The sequence below is a fragment of the Neomonachus schauinslandi genome, chromosome 10 (assembly GCF_002201575.2).
Source record: "Neomonachus schauinslandi chromosome 10, ASM220157v2, whole genome shotgun sequence".
NCBI classification, from domain to species: Eukaryota; Metazoa; Chordata; class Mammalia; order Carnivora; family Phocidae; genus Neomonachus; species Neomonachus schauinslandi.
Genome location: NC_058412.1, coordinates 93,049,681 through 93,077,107, shown reverse-complemented (window position 1 = coordinate 93,077,107; position 27,427 = coordinate 93,049,681). Strand labels below are relative to the sequence as shown.

The 27,427-nt window shown below is 45.8% G+C and overlaps 1 protein-coding gene across 1 annotated transcript in view; it reads right to left on the bottom strand.

Annotated features, from left to right (window-relative positions):
* The window catches only part of RALGAPA2 (Ral GTPase activating protein catalytic subunit alpha 2), a 334,819-nt gene that overhangs the window by 7,238 nt on the left and 300,154 nt on the right, over nucleotides 1-27,427 (bottom strand). Inside the window, exon 38 of the mRNA XM_044918716.1 lies at nucleotides 15,336-15,457. Within this exon, the coding sequence (XP_044774651.1) occupies nucleotides 15,336-15,457 (122 nt within the window). The remainder of the gene's footprint in view (nucleotides 1-15,335; nucleotides 15,458-27,427) is intronic.

Here is a 27,427-nt window from a genome sequence, read left to right as displayed (position 1 = left end):
TGTCACTTGCCCTTGACACACAGGCAGTGCTTACCCAAGGGCGGGGGCCCACACTTGGAACAGAGGAGTAGGCTGTCAGCTTCCTGATAACATCCCTGGGGGTGAGCATGAGGTACCAACTAGCCTGGGCAGCGTTGGAAGGCACCAGAAGAGAGCACACGGGGCTTGGAGATGAGGGACGGGAAGAGAACAGGAGGCGCATGATGCTTAGGGGGGTGGGGGAGAGACACAGAGCATAATTATTTCATCTTTTCATCAACTGGGCACCTGAGGTGTGCCAGGTTCTGTTTCAGGCTCTTGGTTACAGCCGTGAACAAAGCAGATGAAGCTCTTGCCTGTGGGCCCTTTGGTGGAGGAGTAGCGGCATGCATTCTAGCAGAGTGATATCACCCCTTGGGGGGCAAAAATATCTTATTTTTTACACGTCGAAAGCCCTGATGTAGGTATGGTAAATAAACAGACACACAGGATTTCTGGAGTGTTTCGGGGGGAGGAGACAAATGAGGAAATTGGTCGGAGGTCTTGGGGACCTCCGTGGTGGGGTGATTGTGAAAAAGAGCTCGAGCCACATTGGGTGGGAAGGTTAATATGTGCATTACATTCAAAGTTGTTCTTACATGTGAGCGGTGCTGGGACTCGGGGATAGGCTCTGCTCGCGTCTAAGAGAAGCAGAGTGGGGCCCCTCTGGAGGGAACCCTCCCCATGTCAGGTGACACCAAGGGGCTAAACTGCAGCCACTCAGTGGCTCTGAGTGGAAAATCCAGAAGCCACTCTTAGAGAATGATGTCCTACTTCGTGGGCCTCCTCGTGCAGCTTCTGGGCTTCTCCGGGTATCAACGAGGATTTGCTAAAACACAGGAAACAATAGTCTTGATCCGAGATGTGCTGTGTTCCACACAGCTCTGCCTCATGGAGGCTTTTCAAGAACCGGTTGGTCTTTTTGTGGCATGTGTTCTCTGGCAGGCCTCACTGGGGGAGCGGAAGACCAAGGATTTGAACTGAGCTTCCTATCTCCGAAGAAAGGCTGCCATCCGGGACATCACTGGGGATGACACTGGGCAGGGTCAGACAGGAAAAGTGGTTGCTTCTCCCTGGGTCCTTGTTACTTAACAGTCAGTGTGGAAAATGATTAACTGGTCCAAGATAATTAGGGAAGGGAATGATTTTGCGAGCTGGCATGGCTGAGGGAGAGAAACAGTGGACGGCGGTTCCAGCTTTAGGCGCACGCTAAGTATCCTCCCAGCAGGAAGGCAGACAGAGCGGGAGATCAGAGAGCTGTCTGGGCTATTCAGACCCCTTGGAATGGCTCTGAGGAAGGGAACAGGTGCAGCCGTGGATGGGGTAAGCCTACATGCTCAACTCAACACTGGCAACTCAAGACCAGTGGGAATTAGCCAGCTTAATTAACATTTCCAAATGGCCCAAGGATGGCTTCCAGGTATTTCCAACCCAGCAGCAGTGGCTGTGTCCTGGCCCTGGCCCTGGCTCTGGGCTTCCTCTTCTTGGTCGTTGGTCTTGCCCATCAACTTTGGTTCTGAATCAGAAAGCTGGGACAGCTGGACCAACAGGCGGGCAGGCAGGCAGAGAGTGCTAGGTCTTGTGCGCCTGGACGTGCATACACACCGGAACGGGGGCTAAGCAAGCAGGCGGAATGCTCATGAAGTCTTCTGGCATTCTTCTCTATCCCTTCTACAACTATAATGTACTTGTATGGCTCTATGGCGAAACTGAAGTAAATTATACCTTTAAGAGTAATATCTTGGTTTCAACTTTTCTCGCCAGGCCCTCGTGGGGACAGGTTTCTAGACCGTCTCGCTATCTCACAGAGCATGAATACAAAGATCTCAGTTACATCTTAGCCGTGACAGGGCTGTTCGCTGTACCAGACTGAATTCACAGCTCAAAAAATGGCAAAACAGTACAGATATGTTTATAGCAGCAATATTCCTAATAGCCAAAAAGTAGGAATACTCTAAATGTCCATCAACTGATGAAGGGACAACTGGAATGTGGCCTACCCTTACACTGGAATATTTATTTGGCAATATAAGCTACCACACGGATGAGCCCGAGGACATGCTGAGTGAAAGAAGCCAGTCACCAAAGACCACATACTGTGTGGTGCCATTTATACAAAATGTCCAGAATAGGCAGATCCGGAGAGACGGGAAGTAGACTAGTGGTTGCCCAGGCTGGGGTGGAGGGCAGTTCGGGGGGAGCGGGGATTGACTGCTAGCAGGTTTATATTTTTTGTTTGTTTTAGGATGAATTAAAAAGTTCTAAAATTAGACTGTGATGATGGTTGCACCATCTTGTGACTATACTAAAGACGTCAAATTATATACTTTAAACGGATGAACTACATGGTAGGTGAATTATATCTCAATAATGCAGTTTGGAGAAAGTGGCAAAAAAGAACAGAAGGTGATCTGGGCAGCACCACTGTTACTTCGATTCCAAAAGGGACACAACAGAAGTGGCTACAAGTTTTGGAAATATCCGATCCCCCCGTGGGTGCCCAGGGAGGCAGGGGGACAGGGGCTCCTAGCGGAGGCCAGCAGCAGCTCTCCTTCTGTGTCACCCCACACACTCTCAACCGTCCTCAGAGCAAAGAAAATGTGGCTGCCCCTCAGACCACACACTACTCTTCCCTTCAAGGTTCTCTCGGGTTTATCCTAACTTGAGTTCATCCGTGCTATAAACACCCAGGAGTGGCCTCGGGTGGCGAGGTGGGATTACAGTGTAATTCTCTGCAGGACACACTAGGATTCTGTGCGCCACTCGGGATGACTTTTTATGTTCTCTAATAATCAGCTGCTCAGGAAAACGTAGCAGTGACGTCTGTGGTGACTTGAGGGAAGACAACGAGTTCCAGGTATCTGTCTGAGGTGTCTGAGGAAACATCAGAGAAGCAATGGGACTGTCTGGTTGTTTCACTGATGAAAGCTGCCCTGTTGTCTTCAGACACGAAGGAAGCAGTTTCCTTCCACAGTTAAGATGTTTTCTATATGTGAATTCTTTCTGTGGTGCTTCATTTGCCTTCTAAGGTAGACAAGACTTTGGTTAACTTTCAGTTACATTTCTCAGTTATCTGTGCCAAAGTGGGTGTGCATTTGCCACTGGACACACTGTAGAGGTCAGAAGTCCTATAAAATACACCTTTCTGCCTTTGGGGAGGAGCATTTTGTCTTTGCCTCAAAAGAAGGGCTCCCCCCACCACAAGCAGGTACCAAGAAGCAGGGGGTCTCTCCGGGTGGGCGACGAGTCTCATCTGGCTAAGCACCTGAGCCCTGGTCTCAACATGACCAGCCGCCTGATAATGAAAAAACCAACCCTCCTCAATTCCCAAACTGCCAAAGAGATGAATCTTGCTCTGTGGAGGGCAGACTGTGGGGAGAGTGTGCAGTAATGTGATTTCTACACATACGTAAAGAGCCTTTATTACTCATCGATTATTCTAGAGACTATTTTTCTCAGAGCAAAACAATGCCAAGGAACCTTAATTCTCGTATCCTAGCTCTTGTGGATCATCCTGAGTCCTTTTATGTGTCTTCAAACAATGTTCTGTGTACCCGGGATGGTGATCAACCATGATTCTTCTTGTTAGCCCATGGGTTCCTGACCACTAGATTCTGGTGTGAGTCCGGGGGTTGGGGGTGGGAGTCTTAAGCAGGTGGGGGACGTGCGACTGCAGGTCAAAGTTCTGCCCCATCTCTTTTTCACCTTCTTCCTCTGACCACACAAACCTTCCCCCACAAGAGGTAGGTGTCACCATGCTCCCCTAATCTGTACAGTCCCAGTTAGGGGCTGCATTCTGTGGCACTGGGGGTAGGGGTCGTCACTGGGGGCCCTCTAGCAGCCCCATGGAGAATGTTTAGGGGGAACATCTCTTGGACCACAGCATGCATTCATTAGTCAACACGTATTCTGTGCCTGCTTTGTAGTAGGGGATGGGAATACATGGGGAACAAAATCTTATCTAACTAGTCTCCCTCCTGTCCCTCCCCTGGAATATCCTCCCCACAGGAGTCAGAGTGATCTTTTTAATCAAGAATCATATCATGTGACCCCACTGCTTAACACCCTCCAGGAGCTGCCCAGCTCCTGGTCTTTCCCTAGGCCTGGGGGGCTGTTCTGACCTTCCTCCTCCTCCTCGCCCCCTTGCTTGCTCTACCCTAATCACGCTGGGCACCTCACTGTTCCTCAAATGTGTCAGAAAAGCACCAGCCTCAGGGCCTTTGCATTTGCTCTTCCCTCTGCCTGGAGTGCTTTCCCCCAAGATTTAAATGGCTCACTCCCTCACTTCCTTCAAGCCTCTCTTCAAATTTCACCTTCTCATTGAGGCCTTCCCTAACCCCCATTTTATTTACTTTTTTTTCAAAGATTTTATTAGAGAGAGAGAGTGTGAGCGCACGAGTGGGGGTAGGGGCAGAGGGAGAGGAGAAGCAGACTCCTCACTGAGCAGGGAGCCCGATGCAGGGCTAGGTCCCAGGACCCTGAGATCATGACCTGAGCTGAAGGCAGACGCTTAACCCACTGAGCCACCCAGGAGCTCTCCAGGCGCTCTCCCGTCCCCCATTTTAAAGGGCACCCCAGAGTTCCTGACAGGAGACCAGCGTCTTTCTCACCCATCTGAAAGATAAGCCTCAGGGAGGGTAGGACTGCTGTTTTTCCCATTTCTATACCTTCCCTATTAGTGCACAGTAAATATTTATGGAATGAATGCCTGAAGGCCCCAGCCTTTGTGGGGCTATGTGATGATGTTCCGACGAGTGAAGCCACAGTTCCCATCTACTTAGGCTGTACCAAAGGTACGTGTGTGTTCCCAGGACTTGAGTTGGACTGAGTTTTAATATCTAAATATGGCCTCTGTCAAGTCACCAGCTTTGGGTAATTGGAATAAAGAGCAGAGTCAGCCTAGTGGCCCGAGGAGTCCCAGTTCTGGCTTCTTCCTTTCTTCTCTGTGGTCTCCCTTCTCTCTGGGACTGTCGCCCTGACTGTCGCCCTGATGTCGCCAACATCCGCTGGTCAGGAGAGCCTGGACTCAGAACGCTGCATGCCCAGATGTTACAGAGGGCTCTGCTGTTAACCAGAGTCGGGCTGTTTCTCTAGCTGCTTCTCCGAGCCCTGGGGACAGAGCTAGGGAGCAGGGTTTCCCTAACTACCACGAACAGGCTCTGGGACGCAAACCAGCTGTAGGGTCTGCCCGGACGTATCTCAGCAGCCGTGGCAGGAGAACCTGCACTCATTGGTTTTGCCTGAGATCAGGGCAGGGGGAACAGGACCCTGCAATGCAAGTCCTCACCCTCAGGCAATCTCAAGGTCAGACGACCTTGCTGGAGAGAAGAGACAGGCTGGGTGACCGTGTAGGCCGAGGATGCTGCCACAGGTAACAGCTGAGCACTGGGGGGTAGTGGGTAGGGGGTGGGGGAGGAACGCCAGAGGGGCCTGGTGTGGGGACACAGGCAGGGGGATGTGTCCTCTATGCATCTGGGATTTTATTGTCTCATATTCCTGAAGTGGCCAAAAAATAGGGTTTTGCCTTTTCTTTTTTTTTTTTTTTTTAAGATTTTATTTATTTATTTGAGAGAGAGACTGAGATAGAGAGAGCATGAGAGGGGGGAGGGTCAGAGGGAGAAGCAGACTCCCGGCCGAGCAGGGAGCCCGATGCGGGACTCAATCCCGGGACTCCAGGATCATGACCTGAGCCAAAGGCAGTCGCTTAACCAACTGAGCCACCCAGGCGCCCGCCTTTTCTTTCTTTCTTTACACTCTTTACAGAGATGCTGTGAGGTTTCTTCTGTGCTGAGAAATGAATTTTGGACATGTCAATGCTGTAAATCTGTTATTTTATTTTTAAACAAAGTTGACTGGCATGTTTCCCATTTTTTAGGGATTTTTTTCTCCCTGGCCTTTTGAGGGCCTTTGAAGGTTAATTGAAGAAAAGTAACCAGCTTTTCTCTTTATTATTCTATGCAGAGGTTTACTTCCTGGTCATCATCATATAGCCTTCTGGAAAAGGGTAGTATAAAATATTCTTTCTTTTTTCCATCAGCAGACTTAAATGCTAGTAAGAGAGCTTCCATTTGGCCTCTGCTTTGGTTTAGTTGTTGCTAAACAGAAATTCAAGCAAAACCATGGAGTTTTCCAGGAGCCCACCCTACCGGCTTGTGTTTGCACCTGTTCCACCTGTTAGAACCAGGAGAACACGATGGCCACAGCCGCGTTTCACGAGGAATGTGAACATGGGGTGTCAGAAAGCCCCAGGTTCTGAATCAAATCCTCAAGGTTATTTGAAATAAGCTTTAATTAAGAGTCATTTCCAAAAATTGTCTCTGAGAAAAATTCTCGGTATCTGCTGGCCATCTCTTGGCAACTGCGAAAGTGTCACGGGAACCGTAATTAGCAGTTAGGCAGGGAGGAAGATGCCACTTGCATTTAAAACCTTGTAAGGACTGAGAAATCAGAACTAAACTGAAGATGGCATTTCACAGAAAAAGCAGCATCTTCAAGTTCTTCCAAAGGAACAATTTAAATGTGATATCAATACTTTAGAATGAATAATCTTGGGTCCCTTCCTTTTCTGGGCATCTGTGAACACCCCCAACCTCTGTACCAGCCCCAGGGACAGGAGGGTCCCCACATGGCCTCCGAAAGGAGTTATTTCTTCCTCTGTGCTCTTCCCACGTTGACTGTCCCTCATATTATTCTTCTTGTCCATGGCCTTCCAGTTCTCAGACATCCCAATTCTTAGCCAATGTGGGAAAGTTGAAAATTGACTGGCGGGAGACTTAGCAGTGTATCTAATACATATTAGGTAAGTTTCCCGTCTCTTCCAGGCTCACAAGGCAGATGGCACAGCTCGTATCAGGGAAATCTCAACCCAACTGACCCAAACCATTGGCTCACTGTATCTTTCTTTCTTTCTTTGAACTGTATCTTTTAAATATGTGGTGACGGTTTGGAGGTAACTCATCTGGGCTTACTCATAAGTAACCATGTTTTAGTGGTTCATGAATATCTGCTTTTCCCTAACAAGATTGCAAGCTCCAGAAGGGTAGGGGAGACATTGAAAGTGAAGCTTTCGGAGCCTTTGTGTTCCCTTAAGGTGCCCAGCACAATGCCGAGGGCAGGGGAGGGCAGGGCCAACTCAGAGATGGGACAGGGAGTACCATCATTTCCTATTGGAACAAATGTCTGTCCCATGGGACAGGGAGTACCATCATTTCCTATTGGAACAAATGTCTGTCCCCTCTCTTTCTTCCCCCTCCCTGAGCGGACACTGAGGGGAATAAAAGCATTTTAAGAGGAAAAAAGGGATGAATAAGCATGAAGCAAAATCTGGTGCTAAACAGGGCAATGAAGAATTCTCTTTAAAACCCACAATACTGTTTGTGGAAGTATCCCGCATGACATTTCAGTTATTCGAACTGCATTATGCGGTCTGTGGAGTACCCAGGCCCTGGCTTCCCCTGCCTTTCTCACACCCCCTCTAGGGGGCCCTGGGTGGCTTTGGTCATATTCCTTATCACCGGTCTACTTTCACTAGGAAACTGGGAAGGGGGGGGTGCTCTGAACACAATCACAGGAGTTCGTGCTGCCTCTGCCTCAGGCCCAACACACATCTGTGGCCTGGGGACAAGCAACAGGCTGGATCTTTCTATCCACATTTCTATTGTATTCCTATTGCACATGTTGTAAGAAAGAAGTTACACGTGTTATTCTCTAAGGAATTTACTGCCCATTATAGACAGAACACACACATGTGTGTGCACGCGTACACACACACACACACACACGATTTACATAGGCTAAGAAAAACCAAGATAGAAGTAATGACAAGTTAAATGGCACTAAAATGAGGACCTAAGCATTACAGAGATGCCTTGACAGTGGTTCTCAGTCCCGCCTGCATAGGAGAATGCTCTCAGGAGTTTTTAAAAGAAAGTCCTCATGCCCAGGTCGCACCCCAGACCAATACATGCACCTCCCTGGTGGAGGGTCATGCAGGGATTTGCAGGTGGTCCAGTGCGCTGCTGGACCCAGCACCACTGGGCTTGGGCGATGGGATTATGGGTGGTTTAAAGAAATCCTATGGATGCCTTATCCCCTTTTCAAGAAGAATACATTTTTAGTTTTAAAAAATATGTCATAGGGGGGCCCTGGGTGGCTCAGTCGGCTGATCGTCCAACTCAGTCAGTTAAGCATCCAACTCTTGATTTTGGCTCAGGTCATGATCTCAGGGTTGTGAGACCGAGCCCCGTGTTGGGCTCCACACCCAGCAGGGAGTCTGCTTGAAATTCTCTTTCCCTCTCCCTCTGCCCCTTCCTCTAAAATAAATAGTTAAATCTTAAAAAAATATGTCATATGCAAAGGGGGTCAGAATTGAGCTGGTTATGTGGATAGGAAGATTTGGATTGGCTCTTCAAGGGACTACTGGGATGGAAGAACTGAGTGGGGTGGTTAGCTGTTTGCAGGCCACGTGGCAACACTCATTTAGCTACAGCCAAGTGTTCTGAGGGTGTCGAGTGGAGGTGGCCCTGAGTTCTTGAATAGACAGTGAAATAAGAGAATGTGTATTTAAGGGAAACTTCTGGATGATCTAAATGGAGTTCTGAGCTTTCATCCAGGTCTTTAACTAACATCAATAAAAAGTCAGCAGCCACGGCTCTGATGAACGGGGTTGTCCCCACAGGGTGAACACTGGAATGGCATTTCCATAGTAGGGGTCCCTGGCCTGCTCTCCCCTTCTAGGAGACAGGCCAATGGGCAGACAGCGGTGTATTCCAGGATGAGAAAGGAAGAATCGGGAGGCACATGTTCTAAGAGGAAGGTAGAAGGAAGACAGGCTGGAAGAGGTAGAGGGTTGCATGGGATGGAGTGAGGAAAAACGTGGGCATGACAGCCCAGCAAACACCAGCTGAGGGGGCCCTATGTGCCAGGCACTGTGCTCATCTCTTTACACATATTAACTTGTTGAATCTTTATGAACACCCTTTAAGGAAGGTTCTTATTAGACCTACTTTACAGAATCAGACTGAGCCACAGAGTGACAGGTAACTTGGCTGAGGCCACATGCTGGAACACAGAAGACTCTAGCTAACTGGCTGCAGAACCCAGCCTTCTCAGGGGAATCCCACCTCCCTGCATGGAGCCGCCAAGGCAGCTGGGGAGGCTGATGCCAGGTAGAAGGTTCCGGCCGGCGTTGAGCAAGGAGGACAGGAAGACAGTAGAATCTGAGAGACTGAGGTGGCTGTATGTGAGGATGAAAAGCAAAAGAAGGCAAGCCTGGGCTGCATTAAATACTGAGGAAGGAAAATTCGCAAACCCTGGCAATGGCGTATAAAGGATTAAAGGTTTGCTGATGGCCACTGGCATCTGTCTTTATTCCAGGTTTCGGCAGCAGTGTGTGGGTGCATGGGCTCTGGGCCCAGGTCCTGGCTGTGTTCCTAGCACCCCCAGAATATCCGAAGCCCTTCTAGGTCTTGGGATGGTCTGCCTGAACCCTTGGGGCCTGACGTAGCCAGGGCATGTGGAAGCCTCTGAGGCATGCGTTCATTACATGAAGTCAGAGTATATTCTGGGCTTCCCTTCCCTCATCCGCTCCATGTGGTTGGTTAGAAATGGGAATGAGAAGACTTCTGGAAGGGTTTTGCGGCCACAACTACAAGGCCGCCCCACAGACTGGCACAATGACACGCGTGTGCTGGCCAGTGCAGTTATAAACGGTCACCTGAGTAACCAATAACCACAGCATCGTCTACCAAGAGCTGCAGTAATCTGAGTTTCTGCTGCTTACGTTTCCAGCACTATCACTTCCCAGACTTCATTCTGATCTTATGAAGACTTTTTGAAGAACAACAATGAGGAAAGCACAGCTTTCCTGAACAGGCTATGTAGGAAAAACACTGATATAGTACCACTTCTCTCCTCTCAGAGAGGTGACATGGGTGTTGGACATTGAAAAACTCTTATAAGTGGCTGGCTAGGAACTCTGTGACCAATGAAACTGACAGCCAATGTCTGGTGACAGCTTACCAAGGAGGGGATGGTGGTAACCATCTGAGTCTTGGATGACGTCACTCACAACTGACTCCACTTTGGGAAGAAAAGAGAGTGTAGCACAAGGGGTGAGGGCCCCACTGCCAACTTGCCCATGGCCTGCAGTTGTCCCTTCATGGCCTGGTCTTCAGCCTACTCAAAATCCATGTCAAGGGGTGAGGCGTGATATCTCCTGAAGCTTCCTCGAACATTCTACGATGTTTTTTGTTGGTTTCAGCGAATTTATGAGGAGGGTGAATATATAAGTGCTACCGATCAAAACCTTATGAAGAACACTTTAACATGGAGGGAAGAACGGAGGAAGGAGGGCAGAGAGAGATGGAATGAATCTGTAACATGACCACTCTCAATGAATGGGGAAAATCTGTCATCTTTGGGGGTTATAGTGCAGTGTCTGGGGATCAACCTGATTGCTATCTGCCAGCAAACTGGCCATGTTGGGATCGGCGTGCAGAAGGGCAAGCCTACAACATCCTGGCAGACGTGAGCACTGTGCATGGTTCGGGGCTCCAGCAAGTGGAAGCGGGGTGTAGCTTTACTCCTCTTGTCAAAGGCTGGTGGGTTATAAAAGGGCTTTGTGTGGCACTGAGTTGCCAGATTCACTTTGGGACCAGTACACCTGAAGTCTTATGAGGGTCACCAGAATGACCCAGTAACATCAGGCAGTCTTCTGATAGTTTCTGTGAACTTAATTTGATTTTGTTATAGGGGAAAATTACAGGAGTCTTTTTTATCAGGTAGGTGAGCATAATAATCCTTTCCAAGAGGGCACCCGTGCACGTCGTGAGCGTGACCGATGAAAGCTTACGGTTTTGTGCAAGAGTCTCGGTGGCAGAAGCATCCTAAGACCGACTCAGACTAATCTGGGTTAAGCTCCAAATATGACCTACATTAAAAGTGGCAGAATCTGGTGGAGCCTAGTGAGGAATTTCCTCCCACTTGTTCTAAATCCTGGAACCTTTACCATCTAGCCTATCATGAAGGAGGAAGTATTTTTGACCATATCTTGGAGAAATCAAATGTGTTTATGTAGGGCTCACAAATAAACAAAGATTTGTGCTCCCTCTGCTGGCTCTCCACAGCAATATTAAAGTAGAAAGGAACCAAAAACAGTGTTGGCATGTTCAGCAAACAGTTGATTTGCGTATACTGAGAACAACTCGTTTAATTTGGTTTGGGACATTCTTTGGGAAAAAAAAAATCAATCTTTTTAAAAAGATTTTATTTATTTGACAGAGAGAGACACAGCAAGAGAGGGAACACAAGCAAGGGGAGTGTGAGAGGGAGAAGCAGGCTTCCCGCGGAGCAGGGAGCCCGATGCGGGGCTCGATCCCAGGACCCTGGGATCATGACCTGAGCCAAAGGCAGACGCTTAACGACTGAGCCACCCAGGCGCCCCCCAAAAATCAGTCTTTATGAGGGTCTGACCAAGGTACTTGGAAATTCTTAAAATTAGATATTAAATTAGACATACCTGTAGTCCTCCACTACCAAACTGGAAGCTGTGACTGTAATAGTGATTTGGGGATTCATTTATCAACAGACACAAGTGGATTCCTCCAAGGTTTTAAGGTCCAGACACAACCTTTAAGGCAGTTCCGGGGGTGGGGGAATCTCGGGTTCAAGCTCAAGTTCCTTTTTTTCTCCTCTTGTTTATAAGATCAGCTTCCAAAAAGTAAAGATTTATACTATTTATATCCTTTCCGATAATGTCAAACATTAGACTTGATTTTCCAAATCATTAGCATGCCGAAGAATGACCTCATGGTGAACAGATGCACTTGGCTGTGAGCTGCAGTGATTACATCAGCCCCGCCCAGCAGTCGAGGGCGCCCATTCCAGTTAACCCTTTGAAGGCCTCTCTGCTGGCCCCCCTTCCTTGGAAACATGCATGAAAACACAAGCCGAGTCCCTCACCCCAACATGCGTGTGTGTTAAATGCACGTATGTACATGCATAAACATATACATGTATGTAAACACATAGACACACACACACACGTGTGTGTTAATTGCAGCCAATATTTTCACACTGGCTACCTTTTAGAAATTGCTGGCCAAAAGGGAAGGAATCAAAAGGAACACAAACTACAGGGCTAAGAAAAAGGCAGTTCAAACACCTATTATACACTGGGTATTATTACCAATACAGGTAGTGGACGGAATAGGTATGAGGTAGGTGGTATTTTAAAATAACATTTTCTGACTGGGAAAATATATATATATTTTAAATCTCCTTTAAAACAGCTGAGTACCCACATATGAGCCTAACAATCAAAGATGCTATATCCTCATCGGTGGCTGACAGTGAATCATGAGGAGAAGCTCATGTACGTGGCCAGTGTGCCCCTTCTATGGTTTCCTTGGGTGGCAAGCAACAGCACTGGGGCAGGGGGGCCTGTGGAGAAGGCATTTTCCAACAGCAGTGTCTTTGGGCACGAGCCCCTCCCACTGAGCACATTTCTTACTTATGCGTAGGACTCCGAGGCTGATATTATAGGTCCTCCCTCTAGAAATGGGGGCTGCTTGCTGCTACAAATACAGTGTGGAAGGCATACCGGGTTCAGGTTATTCTCCCTCTGCATTATCGACAAAGTCCCTTGCAGCGAGGATACAAAGAAAACCTGGGAGCCCCTAATTCCTCGGATTGTGCATATGCATGTGAGCAGGAGCCCAAGGCCCCGCTTTGATGGCACTGCTGGCCGAGATGGTCTGATTGGGTCCTAAGTGCACTGTGGGGGCTTAAGCCGCTCAGGGTCAATTTTTCCAGTTGGCTTGATGCTTGGAAGAGCAGAGTCCACCTCTGTTTCTTAGTTTAAGCTAGCTGGCTCATCTGGGTTTGACTGTGCTTGTCCCAAGAAAATAGGACTAACACTGAAGAAATGAAAAATGTTTTCCTTTGTAAAAGTGGTAACAGGCCGGGATAGGGATTCCTCAAAAGCAAAACTGGCAGGGAAAGGAGGGGAGGATGTGCTTCTGAAAATGTGCCTACTTATGGTCTGGAAATGCTCTGCCCTCACTGCACGGCCCCCCCAGTTTCAATCCACATCAAGTTCCTTTCTAGTTCCTTCCTAATCTTTGTTGTGGGCATATATGCAAAGTGGTGATAGAGAACACGGTGCTTAGACTTAAAATCGCATTCATGCATTGGCGTGATATGTATACCAAAAATTTTATCACTTGACACTGAATGCCCTAAACCCTGAACATTGTGAAATTTCATCTGGATGCTAATAATTTGGAAAGAGGAAGACCAGCATTTGTCTTGATACCTCATCTTCGGTTTCACGTTCCCTTTGTATTGGTTCCAGTGCCCCCTCATGAGCTATCAGACCCTTATCTGCTAAGTGACTTTGGCAGATGTGATGCTCTTGAAGAAGCCTGTTGGTCACTGCCTCCAAATAGCAGGTCTTGGAAAACCCAAATCACTTCTGGAGACTCACTTAAGATGTTACCTACACACTAGCTCATTTGAGTTGATTTAAGTAATTGTGAGCTTTTGGAAAAGATCAAATTAATTTATACAGATGCTAAAGTATGCACAGGAAACAAAGTTCATCAATATTTGTTTCAGGAACATCTTAATCTGGAGCCTTAAGAATGTGACAGCTAAGGAATGTCAGTATCTAGTTATTATTTAATTTCTTCTAATTTTAAGAAACAAAAAGCTTTCTCAAGAGTTAAAAAAAACAACAACACAAAACCCCCGCACAGAAAAATTAAGCCCCAGTACCTCATGAGGATGAGAAAGAGCTGAATGAGATCTATAAAAAAATTAGCTTTGCTACGGATCCTTCATGTTCTTTCACCTACACACTAGAAATGATTTTAAACCTCTAGCCAGAGTGGTGTGAAATCTTCATTTCCCTTGAAACCGTTTTTTTTTTTTTTTTTTTTTGGTTTTAGATAGAATGTTGGCAGAGTGTATAAAAGAATTCAATTCACAGCTGTTCTACTTTTTTTTAATGTAAGAAACATTAATCAAAGCTTTAAGTTATAAGCTTTCTCATGTTTTTAGTATTCCAGTTCAACAAAGATCAATAGAGGCCATCCCCGTGTTTCTTGACGCCTCCCCAGGAAGCAGAGGCGTGATTATGTAAATCGCACGGCTCCCGCACCCCGGCCAGCTTGCTTATCTCTCAGGCCTTCTGCCTGCAGCTCCTGGCTCCCTGAGCAAGTGCAAGCCTCGCCCTCTTATCTCCCAACAAAGCTCGGAGAGGCAAGGATCGAAGCCAGCGATGTTAAACAATGATGCATGGCTGATTGTATTTGTGAGTGATTCATTTCACTGAATTTAATTTTTTTCACTTTGTGTGTAAGATATTTGTTAACAAGTCAGAATCGGAGAAGTAAGGCGGTGTTCAGAGACAACTGACACAGGTTAGAAATCTATTAAGCATGCTAACAGTTGTGTCTACACCGGTGGAAGAAGAGGGAAGCCCCTCATTGAGAATTTCAACATGCATTGACTAAATATCCCATTTACTCTCTGAAAGGCAATTAATCTGTAATTACATGCAGAAATTCACAAGTAATTCTATTCTTTGGGAAAAAAAAAACCCCACAGTAATCATATAATCAGTTTAAGTGGTAGTACCCATTTTTTTTTCAAATTGGAAATATAAAAAGAGTAAAACCTAAAAACAAGGACACTCATGGAAATTTCTGAAATTTTCCATTGGCGTAATAAGTGAAAATGATCGAAAGCCAGTTGCTAAACAGGTTCCACGCCAGGTGCTGCTCTGGTCGGCAGCTTGTCCATGTGACACAGACCACTCCAGAGGGAAAGCGTGCCCGCCGCTCTGCTGTAATGACGACCAGGGGACACTGTCCTTCCATTTCTCCTGCATTAATCCCTGACCCGAGTATCTCAGCAGCATAATCCCCATTTAGCATTAGTAGCAACGGCTTCGACTGTGAGGAAGACTTTTTTGATAAGTAAGCACTGATTCGGGCATTGCTTTTAAGCAACATATTCCCAGCTCAGCAAGAAACCCACACTCCTGAATGAACCACAGCACATTACTGAGAAAAAGTTCATTAACCTTGCTAGTTTCGGGGGTTAACAGGATAGCTGAAGAAAAGCACTGAGTGAACAGCTCGGATACAAAACAAATTAAAATGAATGTCACCATTCCTTTTGATATTCATTAGTTGATTCAGAGGGAGAATGCTCTTCTTAAATTTGCAAGCATTTATCTGTGAAAAACAGGTGTACATCTGCCGCTCGAGTGCGTCCTAAGCGCGGGAGGGCAGAATAATGCAGACACTCACCCGTTCCGCCGAGGGAGGGGCTGGGAGAGGGAGAAAAGACTTGGGCGGCAAAATCCTCAAACGTCATGACTTCTCGGTGGTTCTGAATTATTGCTTCGAGGTACAGGGCTCGCTCTTCGTAGCTGCGGTCACAGGTCAAGGAAGCAAGTGCACGTGTGGAATGACATGCATAACAAATGACACAGTTCACTGTGGTTTGAATACAGTTATGCAACTGTTATGTGTGTTGGTGGGAGGGGGGGAAGGTACCTTACAAGTCTGTTACCCATCCTCCCAGGGAATTAAATATGAGTTACAATTAACAGTAAGATTCTGATATTGAGACTTAAGTTTCTCTTAGACTTCGGTGACATCCAACACCAGTATTCCTGAAAAATATGTACATCAATGGTTACAGAATCACAGCAAAAGATCCTTAAGCTTGATCCAAACAAACGAAAACAGAGGCACTGGTTGTGGTGGCATCTCTTTCAGTGTGGGACAGTGTCGGACCTTCCCTTCCCGGGTCAGCAGATAGAACGTTCTTCTAAGTCTCCTAGAGAATGAATTGACACTTGAAGCAGGAATTGGTGGTACACTTTAAAAAAAAAAAAAAAAAGTGAGACGATGCACATCCCAGGGAAGAGGAAGGCCAGGAAGATATGCTCTGAAGGGGCCCCGGTGCCTCCAGCCAGGATAGGCGAGAGCATGAGAAAATAGGAGCTAATAAGTGAGAGACTCTAGCAGAGAGTGCACAATGCAATTTAAAAAAGAAAAGACTATTATTGCCTTTTAATTAAAACTGCAGTCTGGAACACACACATTCAAATGTGTAATCAAAAACCAGTCACCAATAAAACTTACAAGCGTAACACGCTGAAGCAACTTTCCAGCTGTCTTAATAGGACCCCTGCGTGTGGCAGCCTTTCACAGGGCAGAAAGCAAATCTTCCCCTTTTGTGTATGGCTTCTGTTTCCTCAGAAGGTGAATCATGCACTTCCAATAACAGGATAACATCAGAACAATTCGACAGCGGAATGAGGCACCGCACGTATGACTTTGTGAATTAACACTTGGGGAAGTCGGCATGACGTCCCATTTTCCCCTTCCTAGTTATCAATGCCAAAGTTAAAAGACGTGTTTTAGTCATTTTGAAAATCATGCTAATTCTCCAGGAATACAGGGAACGCGGATCACCATCAATCAGTTCATTATTTGCTGCTCTGGAAGAGCAAAAGTAATTTCTAGCATTTCTCATTTTAAAACTATCTTTCCAAAATGACCTCTTCACAAATAAAAGTTGGTAAAAATGATGCTTTTCCAATTAGCTTTCGGTAGTAAGCATGTGACTGAAGATCGGAAAATATTTTTCTATTTTCTTTTGTCAAAGGATGCACACAGATTTCCCCATGCAGGTCCTTCCTCTTCCTCCTCCTTTAATTATAGTCAGAGAAGGAGTTTTTACACCATGAGACCAGAGGCATCCTGGGGCCGTGCTGGCCAACGCCGTAGCCGTGAGCCGCATGTGGTTATCTAAATTTAAATTTAAATTAATTAAAACGAAAAAAATAGCAATTCCGTTCCTGGGTCCCACTAGCTGTATTTCAAGCATGAGCTGGGGTCACTGGGCCAGATAGCATGGACGGAGAACACACCCTTTGTCGGGCAAAGAGCTACTAGGCAGCTCGCTTCCAAAACTTCTCTTTAGGCTTGCTCTAGACAACTTTAAAAAAGCAAAATGCCTTTGAGGATGTCAAAAGCGGCCCCGCTGATGGGTTCACAGTGCGTTATGTTACATAGACGGTCACCACAGCCGAAGGCCTGGGCGGTGGGGGCCTGAACTGGCTTCTCGAATGCAGGCTGAACTCCTGGTGACTCACCCCTACGAACAAACAGGCTGCCAAACTTCCACAGTGAGAGGCGTCCTCTCAGGCCCAATTCTAGAGGGACCCACTAATGCCATTCACGTCTCATTATGAACACGCTTATTCTGCACAGCACTTGGCTGTCGCGCGGCTCGGCCCTCCGTGCACAGCCCCAGCAAGCCGCTGGTCCAGGGAACAGCAGGACGTTAGGCCTGAGTGGCCGTCTGGCGAACAGGCACTCTGACACTAAGCTGGCACGTGCTGGCCCAGCAGGGGCCGAGCGAGGCGTGACAAATTACTCAAAGAGCTGAGCTAAACTTATGGCTGACAACCACCTGAGCCTTAGGACAGCCGTGGCCCGCTGTCAACGCTCAATTCATAGCTCCCCCTTTCAGACCGCAGTCTGCTTGAGGGCCCGGGTTAGAGCCGGCGCAGCCCTCTAAAGACCTGTCATGCTCTGCCTAGAATGGTCCTGCTGTTTCCTGAAAGGCCCCACTGCGCCCAACACATCCACATACAGTGCTCGGGACAATGGTGAACAAAATAGAAGTGCGGATGCATTTTGCTAAATATGCTCTGGAAGCCACATATCTGGAAGAGTGGCTGCTATGTTAATCAAGCTCACAGGCAACCCTACAAAGAGACGCCATGTATAATACCACGTAAACAGACCTCAGACAGCAGCCCATCACCCTCATCTGGGAGGACACTAGCCGATTCGTAAGCTTGTCCTTGTCAAGCCTGAGAAATCTGGGCCCCTAAGAGCAAGTCCAGCACTAGAGTTACAGGGGGGTGATAATCAAGTTTTGAGATTCTCTGGCTCAATGAATATTTATGGTCTGACTCCTAAAACAAGGCACTATGGGAGACAGCACAAAAAGATGCTTCCGGAACCAGATACTAGAGGAGGAAGTGTTTACCTCATAGAAGATTCCCAATCTCGCATTCACGCCCCCAACTGTCACATGTAGCACACACTCCCCCACCCCCAGGCTGGTCCTATGCTGTCACGGGAGCGTTAACAGCGCTAAACTGGGTGTTGTCATTTAGACAAACATCCATTAGGGACTGCAGGGCGACCAGGAGATCACCAAATGCATTTTCACTCGCGGCCCACGCCAGGGCATGTAAACACCATGACAAAAAGAAAACAAACACCACCCCAATCCTGGCAGTGTTTAGAAACAGAGAAGGAGCTCAGGGTGCCAAAAATCATTTCTTTTAGTAGCTTTAAAACACGTAGCTCTGGGATTTAGCGTAATGTATTAGAACTACTAGGTAGGACAATTAGGAGCAGTTTCACCTGACATTTTCTTATCTAACTTCTTTAGGGCTTCAGTGCTGGTTGATTTGTATATATAAAAAAAGGCATTTATAACTTAGCCATTGAAATGCTTCTAAGGTTCTTCTCATGCATAAGACATGTTAAGACACGAACCGAATGCTGTAATAATGCCATGCAGTGGCTGGTCAGTGCCTCTGGCTGAAGGCAGGTGGCTAAAGAGGCACCTGCACCTGGTCACAAATTCAGTACCTGTTTGATACTGGCCATTGCCCTGCTGTTCTCTTAAAAAGTCCACTAACAAATGTAAAACTTAAATTTTGTTCTGAATTACTATCTCATTCAAAACCACACACAGTAAAGTACTTTCTTAAAGAGAAAATTTTCCCTTTGATTACTCAATTCAGAGAGCATTCAAATTACTACTAGAAACCCTTCTTGGTTTCTAGATCTTTTGAGCTTCTTCAGTGACCTGCTGTGTTTATGTTTTCACGTAAGAATTTTAGCATTTACCAATGTTTCTCTACTTGAATAAAGAGGCTATATATCTTTGCTGCTTACATTTTATCAGAAACTTCCAAGAGAACTTTCTGAGACCCTCAACACACATTCAGGGGGTTGCAAAAGCCCAAGAATCCAAATCCAACTCCCCAACTTTATTCCGATGAGTATTTGTTTTTATTTTTCGAAACGGTAGCAGCAGCATGAGAGGAAGGAGCTTGCCTTTTGGAGAAGACAGGCCTAGGTTTGAATTCCACTCCTCTCCCCCACCCGCCAGAGCAAGCCGCTCCAAAGCCCCCAGCCTCGGGTGCCTTATGTGTAAAGCAGGGTCACTGAGATCTGCTCTTGGGGCTGCCCTGAGGATCAGATGGAATCATAGAATGACCCAGGTTCCAGTGCACAAGAGAAGCACCATAGATGTGGACTGCCTGCTCCCCTTCCTCCCTTAATGTGGGCTTCTGGGTTCGTCTTCCAGAAAGAACACAGTGCATAAAGTAGGGGGAACCTCTGTGTCAGGCTTTAGGACAAGCAAGCTAGACCCCTGTGAGCCGGGGCAGTGCCATGGCCCCCACAGTATTGATCAGCAAGTGGAAGCGCAAAAGATTCAAGTGATTTTCCAGAGTCACAGTTACTTGGAGCAATTGGGACCAGAACCCAGGTCTTCCAACCTTTACTGCTTTCGGCTAATTTATCTAGATTTCTAGGGTACATGGGATTAAGTTCAGGATTTCGTGCAAGGTTGGGAGCTAAACTAGTGGTGAAGATAAATCAACCAACTTAACTCTACAGGGGTATGAAAATCAACTTGAGTCCGTAGGTTTGAGCTGCATTGACACCCATAGGCCATGCTGACTTTATAAATTCAGAAAAATAACAATTACTTCATTTTCAATTTCTTTCTACTTATTCGGGCTATGGTGTTTGTTGACTGCTGTTTAGGACTTTCAACTTCTTCTCTTGGAATAACTCCTTCTGTTTGTTTGTTTGTTTTTAAGGAAAAGGGAGAACTGTTTACAAGAGTCTCTATTGCAGGTTGTATCTTTCTTCAACCCTTGAAACTCTTCTTGCCGGGGACTTCTCTAAGTTTCCAAGGAGTGGGCAACCAGACCCAGCCCAACAAAGCAGCCTTGCAGGAGGCTGCCTCCTGCGGTCAGTATGTGTGTGTCCTGCAGTGGTTTCCGTACCTGTCCCTGGTTTTCTTTCTTAACTCACTGCAGCCCCTCATCGCTGACAGAAGCCTGCCCAGAGCTGCTGGCTCTTGTGACTCTGCACACTCTCCTTCCCACGGCAGTGGGAGAGAAGCCAAGTTTCATCACCGCCTGGGAGGGAGGCTTTGGCTAACCCCGGGCCCCTGGGATAAATTGTGGCACTCACAAATTTTGCCACCATTGCTTGTTTGATCCCTTGAGGATGTGACGGGGGAGAAAAGAGAACCCCCTGCTATAGTTACCGCATAGGACCGTCTCATCCTAAGCATCCTTGTATTAGCTTCCCATGGCTGCCGAAAGTGCCCACTAGCTGGGGGTGGGGGTGGGGCTTAAAACAACAGAAGCTTATTCCCTCACACTTCTGGGAGGCCAGAAGTTCAAGATCAAGGTGTCAGCAGGGCCTCACTCCCTGCAGAGGCTCTAGTGACTGCATCACTCCTGTGCCTGCCTCTGCTTATACTGCCTCCGCCTTTTGTCCGTGTGTCTCTTATCAGGACACTTGTCACTGGATTTAGGGCCCACCTGGATGATCCAGAATCATCTTCTCATCTCAAGATCCTTAACTTACTTATAGTTGCAAAGACCCTTACTGAAATAAGTTAACATTCACAGGTTCTGGGGTTAGACATACCTTTTCGGGGGCCACTACATAGCCCCCCATACTCCTTGAGTATGAGTCAGGTCCATCCTTACATTACTTGCTACCTAGCTTATATGTGCTTTATACAATATTAGTGAATGGATAAATGATTGCCTAGGATTTGTGCCCACTGTTCTGAGCTATGACACTGCTAGATATATTCTAAGCAAAGGCAGTTTATTTATTTATTTTTAAAGATTTTGTTTATTCATTTGAGGGAGAGTGAGTGAGGAAGAGAGAGAGAGAGAGCACGAGAAGGGGGAGGGCCAGGGGGAGAAGAAGATACCCCACTGAGCGGGAAGCCCGATGCAGGGCTCGATCCCAGGACCCTGGGATCATGACCTGAGCCGAAGGCAGACGCTTAACTGCCTGAGCCACCCAGGCGCCCTGCAAAGGCAGTTTATAAGGAGAAATTAGAGAGTTGTCCATTTGAAGTACAATTCTGCATAGATTTAAAAAAAATAAGCTATACAGAACTTCTAGAAGAAATTATGGGGCAAACTCTTTATGACCTTGGGATATGGAATGATTTATTAAATGAGAAACAAAAATATGAACCATAAGGGGGGAAGACTGGTACATCTGGTCATATTTAAATTAAGAACTACTGTTTACCAGAATACCATAAAGAAGTTAAAGCTCTAAGGCACAAAGTGGGAGAAGTCATCTGCGACACCTAACTGACAAAGGGTAAGTGTCCAGAATATATAAAGAACTCCTACAAATCAATAAAAGAACCAAATAATCTATTAGAAAAGTGGGCAAAAGACATAAACATTTCCAGAACATAAACTATGAATGGATGTTAAGGTGTTTAACATCACTAATAATCAGGGATTATCAGAGCCACAATGAGATACCATTTTATATACACCAGACTGGCAAAAAAAAAAAAAAAAAAATCTAATAATGCCAAATGCCAGAGAGGATGTGGAGCAGAGGAACTCTCAGAGCCTACTGGTAGGAGATAATTGGCCTAACTTCTTGGGAAGGCAATTTGACATTATCCAGAAAAGGGCAGCAACCCCATATGTAAGAATGTTTATTGTATTCTATAGACAATAGCAAAGTCAAAAAAGAAAGCGAAACCACTATTCTACTGATAGTTGTAGTCACGCAATAGAATACTATACAACAGTGAAAATAAACTATAGGTATGTGTATTAGAATGGATGAGACTTAAAACAATGCTAATGAAAAAAGTAATTCACTGAAGATCATGTATGGCACAATTTTAACTACATACGTTTAAAAAAAAAGAGGCAAAGTGAAATATACTGCTTTAGGAATACACACATATGCAGGGACACTATAACCTAGATTATCTCTGGGGTGGTAGAAGAGGTAGCACATGGAACGGTCACAAATATATTGGTCGGTACACATGGGGGGCCAGGATGGGGACATGTTTTATTGTTCTTTAGGACTTCTGTAAATGTTCGAGGTTTTCCAGTCTGTATAAAATATTTCATAATGAAAATAAGCCTTCTGGTGAGAATGGAATAGAGTGCTAATCAAAGGGTTCTTTTCTCACCTATTCAAAGGACAGAATGAGCTTCTTTAAGCCAAAGGCAGATTTGAAAGCTATAAGTTTGGTTATTAGAGATAACAATGATAGACAGGTCCATCTGACTCAGACACAGAAAAAGCAGAAAAGAGGCGGTGCTATTTTTAAGGCCCTAGTTCCAGAAGCAGGCCAAAATATGAGAGCTCAGCATTTTCAGAAAGTTGTGGAAAACTTCGGATACAAATGCCATTCATGGGGAGGAGGGTACTGCTTCAGAAAAAATGTTTTCCTACAAAGATACTTTTGCTGGAATGATCACACACTAAGAATGACAAAATGGGCTGAACTAGAGAAAGGTCAGCATACTATATGTATACATGGGCCTGTGTGAATGATTTCGATACAGCATCCTACTCTGCTTAGCACACTTAATCTCAAGTGAATCTGCCAATTTCAGAAAGCAAGTCCATTTTCACTCAAGTGTTCATCCATTCAAGAAATATGTGCTGAGTGCCCACCAGTGCTTGGCAATGAGCACACAACTGGGAAACGGGACAAACTCTGCCCCTACCCTGGTCAAGCCCCCATTCTAACAGGGACAAGTGCACAGAATAAGGGGAACTGTTCTTTCATCAGTGCCAGGTAGGAGAGCAGGGACCAAAAGGGCACGTAAGTCTCAGAAGGGGTGGCCAGAAAGGGGCTAGCCAAGAAGGGCCGGGGGCAGGCAGTGGTAAGAGCATTTCAGGTGCGGAGAGGCATGAGCTGGAAGGAACCCTGGGGAGGTTCAGGAAGTGAAAGGAGACTGGAACCTCAGCGTAGCAAGAGAAGGGAGGGGGCGCAGTTGAAAGATTGGCTGGGGCTGGGTCACGGGAGGCCTGAATGGTCTGAGGCAAGGGAGCAATGTGGCCTCACTTAGGTTTCCAGATCACCCTGAGAAGATATGCCACCACTAAGGAGAGTCTAGAGTACCCTTGAGTTTGAAGAGGTCAATGCTGACTTGGTCTATATGATCAATCCATGGGCTTGTACAAATGTCTCAATACTTTGTACTTGTTCTTTGCCTATTTTCAGGACATACATATTTTGAGCAATTAGAAATGGTAAGAAGGCTACCTGCAGATTTGAAATGACCAAAACCTCTGAGAATGGTCTTCACAGAGAAGGGGTCTGGTTGGGGGATGTGCCTGACTTGGAGGGAAGAGGAAATGGAGCAAGGCCGAGTTGGAAGCAGCCCTCCCAGGTGAAGCAGAGAACAATGTGTTATAGACAAGACAGTGGGCACATTCCTCACACAAGGACAGATGCTGTGCTCACAGAAATCTGGTAAAAAGGAGATTATTTAAGACAGCTGTGGATTCAGGAATGCTACCCTGAATCGATTGCTTAAAATATATCTACAGATATAATTTAAATCTAGTAAAAAGATGCATTAGCAATTGCAGAGTGCCTGAGCTCAGAGAAGGGACACCTATGAATAACTTACAAAACAAGGAAATTAATGAGCCAATTTCCTCTGTTGGTTTTGGAAGAGAGTAGTTTTTGGAAGAGAGGATGCAGATGATCATCACCACATTTTCATTTCTTGGGCAGTGTTCTGAACAGTGATCAAAGGATAAAGCTTTAAAATGCTGACTGGTCTCGGATATGACACCAAAAGCACAAGCAACCAAAGGAAAAAATAGGAAAATTTATCAAGAAAGTGAAGGGACCCCCCCCCCCCAAAAAAGTGAAGGGACAACCCACAAGTCATTCTGTGGGAAATATTTGCAAATCATTTATCTGATAAGGCTCTCATATCCAGATTATATAAAGAACTCATAATTCAATAATAAAATGACAACCCAATGAAAAAATGGGCAAATGATCTGAATAGACATTTCTCCAATTCAGAATATAGACACATGACCAACGAACATATAAAAAGATGCTCAACATCATTAGCCATTAGGGAAATGGAAATTAAAACCACACTGAGATACCACTTTAAACCCACTAAGATGGTTATAATCAAAAGGACAAGAATGAACAACAGAAAGTGTTGGTGAGGATGTGGAGAAACTGGAATTCTCATACCTTGCTGATGGAAATGTGAAATGGTATGGTTGCTGAGGAAAATAGCTTGGCAGTCCTCAAGAGAACTGAAAATGTATGTTCACACAGAAACCTGTCCACAAATGTTCATAGCAGCGTTATTCATATTCATAACAGGCAAAGGTGAAAACAACCCAAAACGTTCATGAACTGATGGATAAACAAAATGTGGTCTATCCACACAATGGAGAGCCATAAAAAGGAATGAAATACTGAATGTGCTACAACATGGATGACCCTGTAAACACTGCTAAGTGGGAGGCGGCAGATAAGAAAGGCCACATATTAGGGCGCCTGGGTGGCTCAGTCGTTAAGCGTCTGCCTTCGGCTCAGGTTGTGATCCCAGGGTCCTGGGATCGAGCCCCGCATCGGGCTCCCTGCTCGGCGGGAGGCCTGCTTCTCCCTCTCCCACTCCCCCTGCTTGTGTTCCCTCTCTTGCTGTGTCTCTCTGTCAAATAAATAAAATCTTTAAAAAAAAAAAAAAAAAGAAAGGCCACATATTATATAACTCCATTTATATAAATATCCAGAATAAGAAAATCTACAGAGTTAGAAAAGAAATTACTGATTGCCAGGGGCTGCAGGGAGAAGGGGAATGAGGAATGACTACCAGTGGATAAAGGGTGTCTTTTGGGGGTGATGAAAACATTCTGGAATTGGGGGTGGGGCATTCGCAGGAAAGGAAGACGGAAGAGGGACTGGGGAGGGAGCCACGTCACAGAACCCTGGGAAGGGCACTTCTGGAAGGAGGAGCCTCCGCTTGGATGCACTTCTCTGTCCTTAACATCTTCCCTGGTATCTGCCACCCAAGGGAATACTCCATAGGTAGGCTGGGCTGGCATTCAATAATCCTAAATAAATGGACGAAATTCCATAATCATCAAGACAGGAACAGATGCCAGTTACAGCCTAAAGCCATACATCATTTTTTACAGAGATTCTGTTTGTCTTTCAATATAATGCAAATTTAAATTCTAGGACTGTTTAAGACCCCAAATAAATGAATCATTCAAAGTAAATGTCACAGCCTGGTAACGGATGAAGAGGATGACTTTACTGAACAACGTAACCAAATAAAATGGATGTTTGGGAAAAGGAAATTAAACACACAGAGGTATAAGATATTAGATTAGGTTTCAAACATTAGTAATACACTCCTGGAAAGGAAAGCAGTCCACTTCTGCTAAGAATAATTCTGAGGAAATGACAAGAGTAAGTGGAAATGGGACAGAGATAGGTTTGCTTCAGGCGATTAGATTACAGACTTTTGGAGGTCTGCTCCCACATTCCCATGTCCTTCCGGCACAGGGAATGGAAGGTCTCCCTCTCAGGATCTGAGATGCTCCAAGGGTGCAACGGATTGGATCTCTATTCACGCCAGCTCTGTTCAGGGGACTGGCTTGTGAAGGAGCATTCCCCTTTCCGTCTCCTCCGGTGCTGTGCATACGCCTCACCTTTGGTAAATCACCAAGAGAGAAAGGACCCCACGACACTGCTACTCCAAGTCTCACGGCGCTAACGCCATGAGCGACGAGAAAATCAGTCCTTGGGCCTATTTAGCGTCTGGAGAACGTGCTGTCAAGTGAGTGAGCAAGGACTGCACAGGCTGCTTGGCTGATGAAAACGACCCAAGAAGTGCTGAATCAATACGAACAGTAGAGAAGCCCACGGGCTCTGCCGCCCTTATGCCAATAGCGTGGTTTCTGGGAGGAAGGCAGTCAATGTCACCTGAACTGTTTCTCTTCCACAGATTCCCATTCACCCTAAAGATACGGCATGCAAAGGGCTAAAAAAGGTACTCTCAGCCTTAGCTGGAGCCATTTGGTTACCTCTGACACTCTGTTGGCATTCCACATCCATGTAAAAGTCACAACTAAATGTAAAACAATCAGAAATGCAAAACTGGCTCGGAAAGTCTGGAATGTTCTTTGTCGTGAGGTATAGAAAGGGCAGACAACTGAAATAGCAGTAAACACGGATTTTTCAGCTCTAACTTCATCGTCACTGACCGTAAGAGGAAAGTTATTGTGAATACATTACAGGTATTATTCAGTGCAATGTAATTTTAACTGAATCATCCAATATTTATGCTTCAAGCACTCTCGCTTTGGAGGCGAAAGTGCATCCCGTGTGACCTAACAGATTAGTTTATATCTAGGTTGATTCTAAAAATAAAACAGATTCATGATGATATATGATAGATAATAAGAGAACAAAGTCAACAAGGATAAGAAAATCTTCTGTGGCAGATATTCTGGTTATCCTTCTCTTGAAATATCCTCTACAGTTGCCCATCAACAACCCACTGGGCCCAGATGAAGTAGGACAGGGCTCAGGCATGGGAGAATTAAATTTTCTGGCCCAAAGTATTTGTACCAAGCTCTATACAGACTTTCTTGATTTTTCATTTCTGCAAACACTTTGGGTGAAATACTCCTTTTTATGATGTTTGTAAGTTTGAGCTGTATTTTTTTTTTTCTTTTGAACATTTAAAAACAAACAAATACATCTGAAAACAAAAGAATATTTCTATAGTTCTATAAAAATAATTACGATGGTTTAACGGCATCTGAGTTTTCCAGGAAGATACTCATCTTAACACCAATTATCAGATGTCAAGGAGAAACTCTAAGAAAAGTTAGGGGGTTACCAAATGCAAGCGACCTAGAAACCGAAAATCAGCTCATATGAAGGGTGCCAAGTGGCCTCCTCTGGCCTATGCAGACTCTGCTTTACCGGGTAAAATAGGGCATCATCACAGCACACCTGAGTGATAACTATTACTGCCGACCCGGCACTTGAAACTCAATACACCCACAGACTTATCAGTTAGAGCAAGAAAATGATCGAAACCTAACTGGGAAGTTGGGGAAATTCTAATGATACAAAGCTCCTCCACGATCAGAAGTAGCAAAACTATGTTTGCAACTCAATATTAAAGCAACTGATTTCTGGCAATTGAAGACAGCGTGTGATGTAAATGGTTCCCTTCGGCAGAAGCTACACCAAGGGGACACAA